Raw genomic sequence first — 18,291 nt, 5'->3', positions numbered from 1 at the left:
TTCCTTAGAGTCCAGCCCGTCTTGGGGAACTCCCAGAAGAGAAGATAAAGAACTGAACTCGTCCACTCAGAAGTGTGCTTCCATTGGGTGGTGGAAATATGAAGAATGGCAGTGGAGAGAGGGACAGGGTTTGCTTTCGTTCCGGTATTATCTTTTTTTTTTAAGGACTAGAAATACAGACTTTTTACTTTAGTCCAGTAGTAAATTTTTTCTGCATTCAGCATCTTATAAAACTGTGTCATCACTGTGTTCCTTTCTCTTGAACCTGGCTTAGCTCCCCAGGGCGTTGGTCAGCTGCAGGCAGCGAAGGTGGGCGGTACCAGCCTGCTGGGGCTTTGGTCCGAGGCCACACCGAGGACACAGTGCTTCATTCAGCTCTGGCCAGGCCGGTCAGCACTGACTGACCGAGGGCCTTGGAGACTTCCTACAGGTCTCCCTTAAGAGACCTACTGTCCAAAATTAACACCTCTTAGAGGAAAATAAAATACTTACTGATCTCAAGAAAGAGTGGATGAATGATTTCCTTGTGGAACCAGAAGTTTAATGTGTCCAGCAGATGAACTGCTCCTTTTAGCTTTGCAACCCAAAGCACGTCCAAGGCGTCCTATTAGAAATGTGTTGTCGTCAGCTGACAAATGAGCGGTCCCGGGTGGCTCCTTCCAGCTCCGGAGATCACGTCAGTAACACAGCTGAACATAGGGTCACTCCACCTCAGCCCCACTGACACTGTGGACCAGATAATTCCACTGGGGGTGGGGGCGGGGGGCCGTCTTGTGTCCTGTAGAGTGTCTCCCGCATCCTTGGCTGCTCCCAAAGGCTAGTAGCATGACTCATCAGATGCAAGGTCAGAATGTCTCCAGATGTTGCCAGATGTCCCTTGGGGAACAGTCACCCCCATGGGAAGGGTTTACCATAGAGCGTCTGCCATGATGTCGGGCGTGTGGCAGACGCTTCCGGAAGTATTACCTTGGCCTCTTTTGTTGCCTCAAGCCTTGGTGGTGCTTTGGTTTGTTTGTCTTCAGTCCAGTCTTGGAAGTGCAGACACTTCTCCCTTTTGTTTGTAAAGAACATCCTTCTAGAGTCTATTACAAGCTACCATGGTTTTAAATATAAAAACCACAGTAAAGCTCTTCTGACAGGGTATCGTTCTAAGCATCTTACTTCGGCTGTGGGGCGATCTAGAACAGTTCTCCCGCCGAGGAAGCCGTTGCTGTGGGTCGGGTTGGCTGTCACTTCTCCATACTTGTGCCTCTGCCCACCATCCTTCCCAGCTCTGCTTCCAGCACTCTGTCTGCCCGACCTGAAGGTTCTAGGGAAACCAGAAAACCGTCTTGTTACCACCGATTTTTTAGTTGGTAGGCTTTGGCCCCAGAGCAGCTCTGTACCTCCTTCAGGGCTAGATGCTTAGATTTTGAAACCGATGGTTTACTCAAAGCTCAAAGGTCTTTTCAACGTCGATCTGCTCTTGGTCATGTGCTTTCCTTGTGTCTAAAGGTAGAAGACATTTAAAAACTGACTGCCAGCTAAATGGGGCATTACAGAGAAGTTAATAGGAGGAACGCAGTATTTTATGTTCTCTGCTCTCCCTCAACATTAATGGAAGAGCCGGAGTAATGCATTTTCCTGTTTGTCAGCTTTAGAATAATGATAATGACTCCCTCTGCCCGTAATCTGTGTCCGCCAGAGGTGGTCGTTTCTTCATGAAGATGAAGTACCCAGTTTTCTCAGCTCTGCGATGGATTTTGGTTTTCTTTTGTATCATGTTTGGGAGGGAATCATCTGTTTCTTTTAAAGGAAAACTCTTGGGTGAGAAAGGGTAAATGGGGAAAGAAATGAGAGGAAATCACATGGAAAAAAAACTTGAAGTCTTTTCAACAGGGTGTCAGACATTTAGAATTTTATCAGAGATTTGTTTTTCTTCTAATAAGTACTCTTAATTTGGAAATGTTTTGCAGCCAAATTTGCCATGTACTGATAACGTAGCGTTTGACATGGAAAGGCTCACCAGAACCCAGGCCGTTAACCGAAGATCAGCCCTCGGTGACCTCGCCAGCGACAACTCCCTTGGCCTCGAGCCACTTCGAACTTCGGGGATCTCACCTCTTCCTCAGGACGGGGAGCTCACTCCCAGAACGGGAGAGATCAACATTGCAGTAACAAGTAAGTGGGGCCCTGTACCCAGGCGCAGGGCAGGTTTGCCGCTGTGCTTGGTGCGTGTTGACTGCTCCAGAGGGCAGTGGAGGTAGTCACCTGGGCCAGGGAGTTAGTCCGTCACGGAGGAAGCGACAGGTTCCTCTGTTAAAACAGGAATTTGGGGAGACAAAACTTTCCTGATAGTAAGGAGCTTGTGTATTTGTGTATAATAAGTAGGCCGTCTGACAAGTTGTCTCAGTAGCCGTGTAGACACCTGCTTTGATGGCCGCCTTGCAGACGGGCATTTTAAAGGGTCCCGCTGGGATGCGACGCGGGGCGTCGTGTTGTGTTACCAGCCGCGAGCACAAGGCTCCAGGCAGCTTAGCGGAAACCCAGGGCAGAATCTGAACACACTCCCTGGAGTTGCTCCCTCTGGGGAGACTCGAGACGCCCTGTTGCTGCTCACTTCACTTTACGGAGTCTGGGGTCTTGGCACTTCGTCTTTGGGGTCACTGGACGCGGGGCGGGAGAAAAGCCAAAGCGTGACGTGCCTTTGACAGCACTCTCGCTAGTCCGGGGCGTCTGGATGGGTGACGTGTTGCCGAGGAGAGCTGCGGTGCTCGGAGTGTGTCGACGGCCGCCCGAGGATGGTGTGCGTGCAGCCGGCGGCGTGTGTGTGGGCCTGTGGGCAGTCACCCTGTCACGAGCCAGCTGCCCCCTCAGCTCCATCCTCCACGTGGTCTCTCCATCTAACCGCCTCTCTCCAGCCTCCCTGTCACCTCTGCGGTGCTGCCTTGCCCACTGCGTGCTCTCGCTTGCCCTAGCTTCCAGCCCTCAGCCCCGCGAGGCCGCGGCGCGGAGAACACCGTCACGAAAGACTTCTCCTCCACGTAGTGAGGCTCGAGTGGGCTGTTCAGTTGAAGTACACACGTTTTCCACCGACCAGAGATCAGTAGTCGTCAGCAGTTTCCCAGGTTTTGGTCTATCATTTGTCTGAACTCGAGGAGACTTCATTCAGTTATAAAACAAGGAAGAGTATTCTTCGATGCAGTTTGACTCATTTCCTGCCACATCCCGGCGAGTTGTTTTAACAGCTTTTCATGTTTTCAGGTTTTAGGGTGTAGATTTTTTTAAATACTGATCTAGTAGCAATAAAGGAAACAGAGGTTATTTGTTTAGCAGTGACTTTTTGTCGGCTCTTCGTTGATCGACATTTATTGAGCACCTACTACTACATTCAGTTCTGATCCCATTATAGTCTTTGCAGAAACGTCCTTTCAAAATCTTACGTTTTGATGATTAAAAAAAAAAAAGTCACTTCCTGTATCAAATGAGTCCTCTTTAGTGGAATTGATGCATGTTAATGAATAATTCGTGTGGTTAAATTAACCCAAAGCGACCTCTCCTTTTCCCTCACAGCCCTGTAGTGTCTCAGCAAGCACAGCACTTTCGCCCGGCATCCCCTGTGCAAGGCACTGTGCTAAGTACCCAGCGGGGTGGGCAGAGCTGACTGGGGCCGGCTGCTGCCGGAGTACCCCGGGGCCCACTGGGGATCGTCGCGGCAGTGCTTGCTTCTTTTTGGTTGCTAGTTTTTACAGCCGAAATGCCATACATCTGCGGATGCTCTGCTCAGAATGCAGAAACACACACGTAACTGCAGTTCTAAAACTTAGTCTGCTTATCCTGTCTAAAGGTCTCGGAGAAGAAAAAAAATAAAGAACACCGGGTTAAGCTTCTTGATCCTGATGACCAGTCAGCTCTTAACTTTTTTTAAATGCCAGGGTACATTTTTCCTAACTTAAAATCTGTGCAGGGTAAAAATGGTGAATTTGGTATGGGTTCTGAAATGTTCATTTTTGACTTAAGACCTTAATAAATTCACTGCACTCGTGAGGAATTTGTAATCCAGGAAGCAGTGGCGGCACTGTTACCGAAAAAGAAAGAGTTTGCTAAGCATTGTAATAATATGAATCAGGATGGCCAAGACATGCTTGTAGAACAAACTCATCGTCCTGGAATCCTGAAGAACAGTTCTCAACCTTCTGAAGATCACCACCTTTAAAACCCAATGAAAATATAATCACCTTTTTCTAGAAAAGTTCCTAGGCACACATAGTTTTGCATATTTGTGGGATTCGTGGAAACCAGATTGAGAAACACTCATGTGACCCATGGCTTTTGCCGATTAAACATCTGGCATTCCAAGTATAGATGTCATCCCGCCGCCTCACTGCAGATACAGAGGGGGCTTCGCCGTGTACCACTTGGTTAAACCAGCCCAAGGTAGCGTATACTCTGGGAAATATTTTCTAGGTAAGCCTTTCTAGGAAGCCAGGATTGGTTCACAGGTTATTTTTGAGGTTCTCAATAAATAGTGTTTTTGGAACGTTACCTTGACAGTTCAGACTTTGAAAAGAAGGGAAAATACTAACGAAGACGTCCTGGATTGAGAGAGAGACTAACTGAAAACCCTAGAGTTCTGGGTACCAGAGCTTCTCAGCCCTCTGACGGGCCAAGTACCTGGTGAATTGCCTGCTTGACACGGCCGGAGCCGCTTCCCGCCGGTGGGGGTGTGAAGGGTAGTCCTTTCCAAGGGACACCAATCAAATGTCCGTTTTCCATAAAGACTGTAAGTAAACCCACGCCTAGGACAAAAGAAAGCAGACTGGAAGGCCAGCCTCCAGACTGTGCGGAGTGCCCACGAGACCTTTGGGACCCCTGCTCCGTACTTACAAGTCTTCCTCTGAGAACGAGTGACACAACCGTGCAGAAGCGACAGAAGGAAGAAGGAAAGGTTATAGAAGTGTGGCAGGTCTGCTGTACGTACTGTCATCTAAAGCAGTGATTTTAAAAGTCCCTGTCCACATGCAACTTGATAGACCTCTTCCTCCTGCGTGCTTTTGGTGGCCACACTCCTCACAGACCTCAGGACCTTAACTGGAAGAAATGTCTGGGCCGCGCTTTCCTTTCTGCCTTGCAGCTCTCACCACTACTTCCACTAACCTTCTCCAGTTAGTAGCTCTCTGGCAAACCTCCTCCTGCTTCACCTCCTTGGGCCAGCCTTGGCTTACACCTCCGTTGACATCTGCTTCGTTGCATTTGAGGGAAGTGTTGACACCGAGTTGACTTAAGTCTTCTCCCCAGAGTGATTTGCTCCCTTTCCTTTGTCAACAGAAGAATGGTTTATTATTGCCAGTTTTGGCCTCCTCAGCGCCCTCACGCTCTGCTACATGATCGTCAGAGCCACGGCTAGCTTGAGTGCTAATGAGTAAGTAACCAGTTATTCTTGGATTGCATGTACCACATGACCCCAAGAAAACCTGTAGAGTACTTTTCATAAAGATGTGAAAATTGGCTTCCACCGGTTTCGTACTGATCCTGATGAGGTCATACCTAGCAAAGTAATGCATTTCGTGAACATGTATCTGTAGTCAGTACACAGATCGGGAGGTCACCTTGCTCAGCAACAACAGCTCCCTTGAGAAAAGATCTAGGGGCTTCCGTTAGCCGCGGGCTTAGAGTACAGCAGCCACGTGATGCAGACGCCAAGGGGCCCGTACAGTCACGGGATGTAAAGAAGGTTCGTGTCCTGATCGTTGGCAGGAATAGTCCCACTGTCCTGTGTGCCCACCAGACTTTACCCGGATTCTTACATATTTAGCTTTTGACGGAACACTGGCACCCTGGCCTGGGGTCAAGGGACAGTGACTTGGATGTGTAGCCTGCAAGAAAGAAGCAATCAGCAAGACCCGCTGTTTCCAGAGATTGGGAAGACTGTCAGGGACTGTTGGGAAAACAAAATAAGTGTCATCTGTATTTCCATGGGGCAAAATGAGGACCAGAGGGCAGGGGACAGGAAGGCGAATTTCATCTCAGTGAAAGGAAGACCATCTGTCAGCAAGGCCCCCCCACCAGAGAGACGGTTTGCCGTGGGGAGAGTTCAGGACGAGGCGTGCAGGCGGACGCGTGCATTACCTCTCAGGGCTGCTGGAGGTCAGAGGTTTTCCAGGGTAGGCGAAACTGGGCTAGCTGGCTGCTGAGGTCCATTTTGATCCAGTGATTTCCCTGGAGTTGCCTTCCACAGGGCTAAGATACAGGAAGGGTTTTTGGTTTGGTTTGGTTTTAAATTTAGGGTGTTTACCATAAGGTGTTATTTAGTCCTTTCTTTTACCAGTATTCACGAAAACTCATTGGAGATAAAAGTGTCTCTAGGACGCAGCCCAGATATGGACCTAATGTGGCACAGGGGGAATTCACGTGCTCTCCACACACACTTATGTCCTGGCATCTTAACAGATGAATAATAACCGGCCAAGCCCATGTAATTGATTTAATTGAACACTCATTGTCCAACTGTGAAAACAAATGGGCAAGTAACCTCCAGTTACAGTGACGTGATTTTATCATCTCTAACCTGACCTGTTGGCTCGATACTTGTAAGAAGTGCCCGTGGGCACCCCTGGCCCCTAGCACACATTGGGAGGATGCCGGGGTCAGTTGGCATCCTTCAGCCTGCAGGGGAGTAGTCTTGGCTGCTCATCCAACAGGTCAACCCGGCTGATGCAGGTTGACTTCAACATAACATAGTGTTCATTGCTCAGACCCTAGAATCAGACGTAACCTGGATTTGACTCTCTGTTCTTCCGTTTTCTGCTTGGGAGACCTGGGCAGCTATATTTCTCGGGAAGTTCATTTTAGTCATGCAGAAAGCAAGAATAATGGCAGGCATACATCATAGGTTGTACGAAGTAACATATAAAGTGCTTAGCACAGTGCCTGGTACATTATAAGTGCTCAATAAATGTTAGCTGAACAGTTCCACTGAGAATCTTCCAAAGTCCTATGAACAAGGTGACCATCTATCTGCCTCTGTCATTTGACAAATGAATTTCATTTTCTTCCATGAAATAATACAGAATCACCGGAGCTCTGTGAGTCCTGTGATTCAGACCTCAGTTTGGAGAGAAATATTGATTTCACCTGCAGTCACCTCTTTCGCTTACTCTCAGAGTGACCCCATCAGACTAGATGATGGTGTAAGCCTACTCCTTAAACCTCACAAATGAGCGAAAGCCAATTACAGCGAATAGAGACACTCTGGGCACTTGTAGAGAACTGTTAAGTGATCTAATGGTCGTCTCGCTGCCACCCAGGATCTGCCAGATGCTCAGGTCATGCGGCAGGTGTTTTAGAGAAGGTTCAGTAGATATGTTACCTTTTAGAAATCAAAGTCCCTGGGCCATAATATTTCGGTTCCAAGCATAAATGCCTGCATGACTCAGCCTAAGCATTGATCTTAGATCCATGTCTTAGGCCAACCCTTCTCCCATTAGCCTGTGTAGAGGGTTGATACAGCAGTTGTTCATCAAGATATTATTTCTGTGCCTTCAGTCAGAACTACTCTGAAGGACGATTTTCATGATCCCATGGAGAGAGGGAGAGAGTGTGTATGTATGTGTCTGTGTGTGGACATACGGATGCATGAAAGAATGGTCACCAAAATATGAATGGTTATTGTCTTAATTTAGTAGCATTTTGGGTGATGTTTTTCTCTCCTATTGTGCTTTTTATGTGTTGACTTTTTTATATAACATGAATTACTTAAGATTTTAAAGGCCATTTTAATTGTGGAGGATAAAAGAAAGACAGTCACTCTTACTCAGTGTCTCCTTCCCAAGAATGTTGATGAAAAATCCCTAGGTGATTTTAATTCCAGAGAAAAGTCTATATTAGTAAATAAATCTATAATTATTCTTCATTAATGAATTCTTTAAAATCTATCTTACCTCCCTTTTTGCCTTTACCAAAAACTTACAGCCAAAATGAGATTGCCTTTTCAATCGAATTGCTGTTTTAATTTTCTAGGTGACCTCATCCAAGTGTGAGATAGTCTATAGGAGTAGAATTCCATCTTCTCCCATGTGAGCGATTTATCTTGGAAGTTGCTAGTAAAATTCACCTCTCCACATATTACCTACTACCCTAGTTTGCTCTTCTGACAGCGTTGCACTGAACTTGTGTATTGTGGTTGCAGCAAGACCTTGACCCAGTCTGGTCACTGGTGAGAGCCTGTGGGCAAGAGGCAGCAGTGTGGGGCACGGGGAGGCCAGGCACGTGCAGCGCTGCCCCGCTGGGGGTCAGGGCACGGCCTCCTCCCTCACCACGCTCCGCGCCTGCACCGTTCCCCAGGGCTTGACGCCGTTGTCTGATCTGAAGTCACGCCCCTTCTGGTGTGTCGAAATACTATTGAAATACTCAACCATGACTGACTGTGCTTTAATTTTTTAATACGGCGAACAAATCTAGTGAATGTTGAGGCTTGGTAGGTATAAACAGGATAGTAGGCAAGGAAGCAAATAAATGCAAGGTAAATACATTTATCATCTTCTCATACCCCATTTCTTAGTACTTAAGTAGGCAAGGTTAGTGAACTTCAGTTCCCAAAGGAGGTTTGCTGCTCTACTTCACTATTCAGAAAACCTCATTAGGGGCGCCTGGGTGGCTCAGTTGGTTAAGCAGCTGCCTTCAGCTCAGGTCATGATCCCAGGGTCCTGGGATCGAGCCCCGCATCGGGCTCCCTGCTCGGCGGGGAGCCTGCTTCTCCCTCTCCCTCTGCCTGTCTCTCTGCCTACTTGTTCTCTCTATCTCTCTGTCAAATAAATAAATAAAATCTTTAAAAAAAAAAAAAAAACCTCATTAGATCCCAGCATTTACCAGCTTACGTTTGTATCAGTCCGTTTTTCCCTCAACATAAGAAAAGTAAATGTTTTCATTGTTGTTTTTATTTGAGGCACAAGTAGTGAGACAAGGAAGGTGATGTAGGCAGATTTTGAGCTGAATGGGAAGTTGGGTTAGGTATCCTCCACCGTGTCCTTTCTCGGTTCCTAGGTTCTGATTCCTAGAACTCGTGCCCGAGGATCTGCCCAGGAGTATAACCCAGACATTCAGGATCCAAAACCGTCTCAGCAGGAGGAAGTGAACCTGACACAGTTCATGCACAATAACTGGAACAAATGTAAAATCCTGTAGCATAACCCGAGGCCAGGAAACCCTAACTCTGCCCCAGGTCAGAGTCGTCCCCACCAGTATGCCTGGGGAGCTTGAGCCCAGTGATAGAAACTTACAAGCCCCATCAAAGGAATGTTTCTATTTTACTCTCTTTTCAGTATTTCTGAATTGTTCTGCTCACACTTTTTTTTTTTTTTTTTTAAGGTTTATTTATTTTGGAGAGAGCATGAGAGCGAGCAGGGAGGGGGAGAGAGAGAATTTCAAACAGACACCCCAACGCAGGGCTCGATCTCACGACCCTGAGATCATGACCTGAGCCAAAACCAAGAGTCGATGCTCAACCAGCTGAGCCCCCCCAGGCGCCCCATTCTCCTCACACTCTTAAGAGGAACATTGACATATTTCAGTATAAAAGGATCTGAAAACATCACCATTTTGATGTCTTGGGGATGCTTGGCTTAGAAGAGAGGAGTTGGGGGTGATGTGAGCGATGTCTCCAAGTATCTGAAGGGCTCCCAGAGATGATGAGAACAGCTGCTGTTCACTGAGCGCCTCCCAAACAACTTACTCCTGGGTGCGGCCCCGTGTGACACTCATCAGAGTCCCATGGGGACTAGCCAGTGCGTACAGAGGGTGGTCTTACTGTGTAGTTCGGGAGCTCTGCAGGCATCCACAGGGAGGTAGAGCACCACCGAAGACAAAGAAGACCTTTGTGCTGGTTGGCAGTGTCCACCCATGACATGGGATGCCTTGAAAGCTAGTGAGTTGCCAGGACCTGCTTATGCCACAGAAACGAGCCACAAGGCTGGCGCTGTTCAGAGGCAGACCCTGCGGCTGGTGGAGGTCGGAGGCTCCTTCCAGTTCTGAGAACCCCTCTTTGGTTGTCTGTCCTAAGTGGTCCTTTCCTAGGACGGGAGGCATTGCGTGCCCTGGCAGCTGGCTGCCTCTTTTAGAACCTTAGGTATCAAAACCAGTGATTTTTAAGCTTTTTTTTTTTTTAACCGCCTGCCACTGTAAGATCTGCATTGTACATTGGGACACATATCCACACATGTGTAACTGAAACAGGCTTCACAGATATTTTCCTCAGCATGTGCAGTATTCGCTGATCTCTTCTCTGCACCTTGTTGTTAAGGCTGGTCGGGAACTCCATGTTGCTCTCACGGTTCAGTAATAGGCGGCAGCCTGCGGTTTGAGAAACGCAGATCTAAAACATTCTGAATTTCTGGTTCTCAACCGAGTACCTCTGGCTTCCTCCAGCACCCATCGTGGATTGTTTATTTTTCCGAGGCAGCCTTCCTTGTAGCAATGCCAGCGAAGCTTTGAACTTGCCCCCGGTTTAATCATGAATCCTCTTCCTTCTGTTAGTATTGACTTCTCCTTTTAGCCACTCTGAGCATAAGATACATACACAAAATAACCCGGGGCCCAGAGGGGCTGGGGGACTCCCTGAGAAATGCCATAGGAAGAGGGGCATAGTGTTCAAGCCCGTATCTCTGGGTCCACCTCTTTACAGTGCTTGTCTGTGACTACTCCAGAGAGACATTTAAGGGTTCCACATCACATGGTGGAAGAAGACAGTTGGCTTTCTGGAAACGTGATGACACAAAGAAGATTAAAGGCAATGGGGGGGGGACCTTTGATGGGACTTCTGCCCTGTCTCCGTCACGGTCTTTGTGGTGTTCACAAGTACCTTTAATCTTGTGGCTGCCTTAGTTTATAGTTCCTTAGAAGAGCAGCCAAATAAAGTTAAGTGTAAAAATCTCGACGCACCCATTGGAAGTTCTGACCTCTAATATCTGATTTCTCTGAGGAAGTTTTATAAAATCAGTGCATTATCTTTAGCAGGACTGAAGGAACAGCCCGGTCCAGAGCTCTGTGTGAAGTTGTGAATGGCCTTCCTGCCAGGCCTCTCATTCATTCAGTGTCCCCAGCAGCCCCCCAGGCGCCAGGCCTCGCCCTGCAGGGTGCTGTGGGGAAGGGGCGGCCGTGCACAGGGCTCAGGCTCACGGCGCCCGCCGAAGGGACAGGAGAGCCTGCGGACCGAGCACCGGCTCACAGACGCCGTGGCGCTGCCGCTCTGGTTCCGGGGGGGTCAACAGAGGCTTCCTGGAGGGGGTGACTCCGGAACGAGGCCGGGCATAAGTAGGACACAAAGAGGAAAAGGCAGAGCAGGTTCAGGGAGTTCTGGGTTTGATGTGTCGGCCGGAAGCGGTGGTTGTCGGTAGGCCAACTGCAGAATTTGGACTGGGTTCTTGCAAACAGCCGGTAGTGTGTAAGGCTTTTCAGCAAAAAAGAGGATTCCTGTGGCTGAGAAGTTGCTCTGCCGGTAGAGACCTGAGGCAGGAAGATGGGTTAGGTGGAAATGTGGAGCTGAAGGAGGAAGTCAGGGGGAAGAGAGGAAATCAAGAGGTGCTGGAGAGTTGTGCGATGACCAGAGATGAAGCAGTCAGGAACGTGGATCTGGAAGTGAGCAGAGAGAAGAGAAAGCACCACTACAGACATGAATTGGGAACCAAGGAAGTGAACCAGCTGTGCAAGGCTTCGGGGAGCTAGGGCAGTCCCATAGAGCCAGGCTGGGGGTGGGGGGCAGTGTTAGCCCAAGACCCCAGGCTCCGTCAGGCTCCTGATTGAGGGACGTGCACGCACGCAGTCTGGGCGAGTCCAGTGAGAGAGCCGCACCCCCTGGAAGTCTGTACTCTGCAAAGTTCATTCCACAGTAAAGACTGACATTCTTGTTTGAGGCATAAAGGGGAATCCTACTGCAAAGATACAGATGTAGATTTCAGGACACACAGCCCTGAGAACATACATTCAAACCAGGAAAAGTTGTAAATTGTATGATAACTGTCCCTACATTGTTAAACAAGATGCTGTTAGCCTGGGCTTTTCCCTGCAGTCCTTTTGGGAGGACACACACACCTGTAAGGTGACTGAGCCACTTGACCACAGATGTGAAGCTGCTGAGTTCAGGAAAATGCCAGGGGCTGACTAGCTTTACCCATTGGGGCTAGGAAGTAGTTGGGGACAGGCCCCAGGCCACCCTGGAGTGAGGATCACTTTCTCTTGTTATTTTAAAATACTGGCAACTCCCCTTTAACTAATTCTTGACCTCTGTCTTTTTTTTTTCCTTTCATTCCACAGGGTAGAGTGGTTTTGAAGAAGAAAAAAAAAACTGCTTTCTGACTGATTGCCTTGAAGGAAAAAAGAACCTATTTTTGTGCATCATTTACCAATCATGCCACACAAGCGTTTATTTTTAGTACATTTTATTTTTTCATAAAATTGCTAATGCCAAAGCTTTGTATTAAAATAAATAAATAATAAAATAAAAAGACCACGTCGTCGAGTATTCTTGACCCACTTGTGTCCGGAAGGCCGACCTGGAGATCCCATACCCAGATTTCACGTGCGTTTGTTTCAGAGACAGAATGTACTCATGAGTCCCCCCCCTGGGAGGAACAGTGACGCTGTTGGCATTTTCACCCGGGCCCCTGCTGCGCCCCAGTATGACCAGAGCGTGGGCACATCCTGCGCGGTGACACATGCCCGGACCCTCGGTGGGGTTCCTCCGTCTCATTTTCTTCAGGGTCAGCATCCTCTCTGAGAATCTCTTGCTCCTTCGTCAGCCCCATGGCAGCAGGGACATTTAAGTCATGTGGCTCACCACTGCGTCCCCCGTGCCTGGTAGAGTGCTTTGCACATAGTAAGTGCTCAATAAATATTGGTGGGATGAAAGAATGAGTCTAAGGGAAATTTCCCAGAATACACCCTGATTAGTAATAAATTACATCTGTCCGAGATGGGTTTCCACCTGGTTTTAAAAAACAGCAAATTCTAAAAAGCTGAAACAGAACAATTTGACAAGTGTAAATGAGGTGTTTTTTGCTGTATTGAGGAGGAAAATGTTGAAATATTTTATGTTCTATTGAATTCTGTGCTTGAAGGATCATCCGTATGTGTGAACATTTTGAGCAATGAATTCTCCACTTTTTACTTCAGCAACCCTGAGAGATGAGAACTTACTCCCACTGGTAATGGGTTCACTGCCGCAGTCATTCTCCAATCAGTAGGGGGTTTAAGATTTTTATCTTTTCGATTGAATATAATTCACATACCATAAAAATTTACCCTTGTGAAGGATAAGCCATTTCAGTGGTTTTTAGCATATTCACGAGGTCGTACACCATCACAACTGCCTAATTCCAGAACATTTGCATCACCCCCAAAAGAAGCCCTGTACCCATGAACAGTTAACTTCTCACCCCTCCCATCCCCCTGCCAGCCTGGAAAGCACAGATCTGCTCTCTGTCTCTCTGGATCTACCCATTTCTGGACATTTCATAGAAATGGAATCATACAGTATGTAGCCCTTTGCGTCTGGCTCCTTTCACGGAGGAGAACATCTTCAAGTTCTCCCATGTTGTAGCATGAATCACGCTCATTCTTTTTTGTGGCTGAGTAATATTCCATCATATGGACGCATACCACATTTTGTTCGTCCACTCATCCAGTGATGGACATTTGTTGTTTCCACCTCTTGGCTATCATGACTTATGCTGCTGTGAACATCGGTGGACAAGTTTCTGTGAAAGTTGTCTTTTCCATTCTCTCAGGTCTGTCCCTAGGAGTGGAATTGCTGGGTCATGTGGTAGCTCTGACTTGTTGAAAAATGGCCAAAGTGTTCTCCAAAGCAACTGCAGTTTCACGTTCCCACCAGCCGTGTACAAAGGTTCCAGTTTCTCCACATCCTCACTAGCACTTACTTTTTTCCTTTTTAAAACCATCTCGTTATGGTTTTGATTTGCATTTCCGTAATGACTAATGATGTTGGGCAGCTTTTCATGTGTTTGTTGGCCCCTTGAATGTCTTTAGAGAAAAGTCTATTTGAGTCCTTTGACCATTTTTTTAAATTAGGTGATCTTTTTGTTGTTGAGTTGTAAGCGTTCTTTATATATTCTAGATTACTAGGCCCTTATCATATATATGATTTACAAATATTTTATCCTATTCTTTAAGTTGTTCACTTTCTTGATAGTATCTTTCAAAATACAAGTTTTTAATTTTGATGGAGCCCAGTTTATCTGTTTTTCTCCTTTGGTTTGTGTTTTAGGGATCATATCTGAGAAACCATTGCCTAATTCAAGGTGACAAAACCTTCCAACAGTTTTATCATTTAGTTCATATATTTGGGTCTTTGATCCATTTTGAGTTAATATATGTATATGGTGTGAGGTAGGGATCCACCTTCATTCTTTGCATTTGTCCCAGTACCATTCGTTGGACAGATTATTCTTTCCCCCCATTGAGTGGTCTTGGTACTCTTGTCAAAACTCAGTTACACATGATATATGAGTTTACTTCTGGACTCTCAATTCTGTTCCACTGGCCTCCCTTTCTGTCCTTGTGCCAGTATCACATGATATTGATTACTGTTGCTTTGTAGAAAGTTTTAAAATTGGGAAGTGTGACTCCTCCCAACTTTGTTCTTTTTCAGGATTGTTCTGGCTATCCAGGGTCCATTGCGTTTCCATATAAATTTTAAGATCAGTTTTTCAGTCTATGCAAAAATGCCAGCTGGCATTTTGATAGGGATTATGCTGAATCTGCAGATCATTTTAGGTAGTAGTGCATCTTAACAATACTGTCTTTTGGGGTCCCTGGGTGGCTCAGTCGGTTAAGCGTCCATCTCTTGTTCTCATCTCTCGTCTTGATCTCAGGGTTGTAAGTTCAAGTCCATGCTGGATGTGGAGCCTACTTAAAAAAAAATGTTTTAGGGGCACCTGGGTGGCTCAGTTGTTAAGCGTCTGCCTTCAGCTCAGGTCATGATCCCAGAGTCCTGGGATCAAGCTCCTCATTGGGCTCCCTGCTCCTCGGGAAGCCTGCTTCTCCCTCTTCCACTTCCCCTGCTTATATTTCCTCTCTCGCTGTGTCTCTGTCAAATAAAATCTTCAAAAATAAAAAAATTAAAATAAATTTTTTTAATTAAAAAAATATATATTGGGGCACCTGGGTGGCTCGGTCAGTTAAGCATCTGATTTCGGCTCAGTTCATGATCTCAGGACCCTGGGATCGAACCCCGCTTCAGGGTACCTGCTCAGCAGGGAGTCTGATTCTCCCTCTCCCTCCCCCTCTCCCTCTGCCCCTCGCCCCACTCATTCTCTCTCTCTGTCTCTCTTTCAAATAAATAAATAAAATCTTTGAAAAATAGTAAAATTAAAAAGTCTTTCAGTCCATGAACAAAGGATGTCTTTCTCCATTTAATTTCTGTAGAAATATGATTGATTTTTGTACATTGATCTTTTATTCTTAGAACCTTGCTGAACTCATTTACTAAGTCTAATAGTCTTTTAGTGGATGCCTTAAAATTTTCTATATAAAAGGTCATCTCTTCATCAAATAGAAATAGTTTTAACTTCTTTCTTTCCAATCTGGATGGCTTTTATTTTATTTTCTTGCTTAGTTGACCCTGGCTAGACCCTCCGTTAGTAGAATGTTCAAGAGAAGTAGGAGCAAACAGATTTCCATGTGTTGTTTCTGATCTTTCTGATCTTCTCCCATGTTGTAGCATGAATCACACTCATTCTTTTTTGTGGCTGAGTAATATTCCATCGTATGGACGCATACCACATTTTGTTCGTCCACTCAATAACCTAGATAAAAACTTCCCAGCAGGGAATACCAGCAGCCTGAAATCTGCAACATATAAAAACATAATCCCAGGGCGCCTGGGTGGCTCAGTTGGTTAAGCGACTGCCTTCGGCTCAGGTCATGATCCCAGGGACCTGGGATCGAGTCTCACATCGGGCTCCCGGCTCAGCGGGGAGCCTGCTTCTCCCTCTGACCCTCTCCTCCCTCATGCTGTTTCTCTCTCACTCGCTCTCTAATAAATAAATAAATAAAATCTTTAAAAAAAAAAACATAATCCCATTGTGACCAATTGGGATTTATCCCAGGAATGGGGTATCACAAGAATCACAAGAAAATTACAGGCCAATACCTCTTATGAGTATAGATGCATAGATCCTCAGCAAATACCAGCAGCCTCAGCAAATACCAGCAGACTTTCAGGGGAAGCTTTCAGACTATGATGTTAGCTGTGGGATTTTCATAGATGCCCTTTATCAGATTGAAAAAGTTCCCTTCTATTTCTAGGTTATTGAGTGTTTTTATCATGGGTTTTGGATTTTGTCAAATGCTTTTTCTGTGCCTATTGTGATGATTGTGTGAGTTTTGTCCTGTATCATATTAATATGGTATATTGTATTGATTGATTTTCATGTGTTGAACCAACCTTGCATTCCTGGGATAAATCCCAATTGGTCACAATGGGATTATAGTTTTATATGTTGCAGATTTCAGGCTGCTGGTATTTGCTGAGGATCTATGCATCTATACTCATAAGAGGTATTGGCCTGTAATTTTCTTGTGATGTCTTTCTCTGGCTTTAGTATCAGTGTAATGCTGGCCTCATATAATGAATTATGAAGTAATTCCTCCTCTGCTGTATTTTGAAAGAGTTTGAGGATTGATGTTAATTCTATATAATTATTTGGTAGAATTCACTAGTGAAATCATCTGGCCCTGGACTTTTCCCTGTGGGAAGTTTTTTGACTGCTGACTCTCTCTCTCTTTATGTGTTATAGGCCTATTCATATTTTCTATTACTAATTAAGTCAGTTTCTATAGTTTTATCTCGGTAGTAATTTGTCCATTTCATCAAGGTTGTCTCACTCTTGGCATACGACTGTCTGTAAGATTCTCTTATAACCTCTTTTTATTCCTGCAATGTTGGTAGTAATGTCCCCTCTTTCATTCCTGATTTTAGTAACTTGAGTCTTCTTTTTTACCTAGTCAAGCTAGCTAAAGGTTTGTAAATTTTGACCTTTTCAAGAACTAACTTTTGGTTTCATTGATTTGCCTATTGTTCTATTTTCTATTTCATTAATTTTTGCTCAGATCTTTGTTACTTTCTTCCTCTGCTTGCTTTGGGTCTTTTTTATTATTTTTTTTTTATTTTTTCTTAAAGTAGAAAATTAGGTTATTAATTTCAGGTCTTTCTTACAAGCATTTACAACTATAAATTTTCATCTAAGCATAATTTTGCCCATCCATAAGTTTTGGTATGTTGTGGTTTTTGTATCATTTATCCTAGAGTATTTTCTACTTTCCCCTGTGATTTCTCTTTTTACCCACTGGTTATTTAGGAATATGTTGTTTAAACCACACATGTTGGAGTGCCTGGGTAGCTCAGTTGGTTAAGCATCCAACTATTGATTTCAGCTCAGGTCATGATCTCAGGGTTGTGGGATCGGGCCCCTCATTGGGCTACACACTCAGTGCCAAGTCTGCATGTCCCTCTCCCTCTGATCTTCCCTCCACTTGTGCTTGTTCTCTCACTCTCTCTCAAATAAATTAAATCTTTAAAAAAAAAAAATACGTTTCTGATTTCCAAAATTTCCTTCTCTTATAGGTTTCTAATTTCATTACCTTGTGGTAAGAGAACATACCTTTGTATGATTTTGATCATTTTAAATACTTTTCGGCTTGTTTTATGGCCTGACATATGGTCTAACCTGGAGAATATTGCATGTGCACCTTGAGAAAAATATATATTCTGCTATTGAATAGAGTGCTCTGTAATGTCTGTTAGGTCTGGCTCATTAATAGTGTTGTTCAAATCTTCTTGTTCCTCTTTTATCTGCTATATAGTTCTATCTATTATTGAAAATGGGGGGCGCCTGGGTGGTTCAGTTGGTTAAGCATCTGCCTTTAGCTCAGGTCATGATCCCAGGATCCTGGGATTGAGCCCCTCATTGGGCTCCTTGCTTGGTGGGAGCCTGCTTTTCCCTCTCCTTCTGCCTGCCGCTCCCCCTGTTTGTGCTCTCTCTCTGTCAAATAAATAAATAAAATATTAAAAAAAAAAACAAAAGAAAGTGGGGGATTGAAGGCTCCAGTGATTATTACTGAATTTTCTGTTTCTTCCTTCAGTTGTGTAAGTTTTTGCTTTATGTATTCTGGGGCTCTGTTGTTAGGTGCATATGGGGTTAAAGGATTTCTAGAAGCTGCAGAGGTTATTCAGTACGTCTTTATCCCTAGAGATTGACTGGTTCAGTGGCTCTCCTGATATTTCCAGCCAACTCTGTGCTA

The 18,291-nt window shown here is 45.5% G+C and overlaps 1 protein-coding gene and 1 long non-coding RNA gene across 4 annotated transcripts in view; one reads left to right on the top strand and one right to left on the bottom strand.

Moving 5' to 3' along the window:
• RNF130 (ring finger protein 130) overlaps window positions 1-18,291 on the top strand; it is a 128,305-nt gene that overhangs the window by 90,419 nt on the left and 19,595 nt on the right. The window contains exons 7-9 of one of the 3 annotated variants that reach the window (XM_045890611.3): window positions 1,956-2,160; window positions 5,308-5,401; window positions 12,286-12,476. In XM_045890611.3, the coding sequence (XP_045746567.1) occupies window positions 1,956-2,160; window positions 5,308-5,401; window positions 12,286-12,301 (315 nt within the window). In that variant the 3' untranslated portion in view covers window positions 12,302-12,476. Of the gene's footprint in view, window positions 1-1,955; window positions 2,161-5,307; window positions 5,402-12,285; window positions 12,477-18,291 lie in introns of those variants that run through there. The other 2 variants (XM_064595771.1, XM_064595770.1) reach the window with 2 other exon arrangements.
• Window positions 14,953-18,291, bottom strand: part of LOC135365328 (uncharacterized) — a 35,930-nt gene continuing 32,591 nt past the window's right edge. The window contains exon 3 of the long non-coding RNA XR_010412947.1: window positions 14,953-15,090. This is a non-coding gene — a long non-coding RNA (uncharacterized LOC135365328). The remainder of the gene's footprint in view (window positions 15,091-18,291) is intronic.

The sequence above is a fragment of the Mirounga angustirostris genome, unplaced genomic scaffold (assembly GCF_029215605.1).
Source record: "Mirounga angustirostris isolate CCGP_5_RB_7025 unplaced genomic scaffold, mMirAng1.0.hap1 SCAF_7, whole genome shotgun sequence".
NCBI classification, from domain to species: Eukaryota; Metazoa; Chordata; class Mammalia; order Carnivora; family Phocidae; genus Mirounga; species Mirounga angustirostris.
The sequence above is the reverse complement of the archived record's forward strand: the minus strand, read 5'-3'. Positions and strand labels throughout refer to the sequence as shown.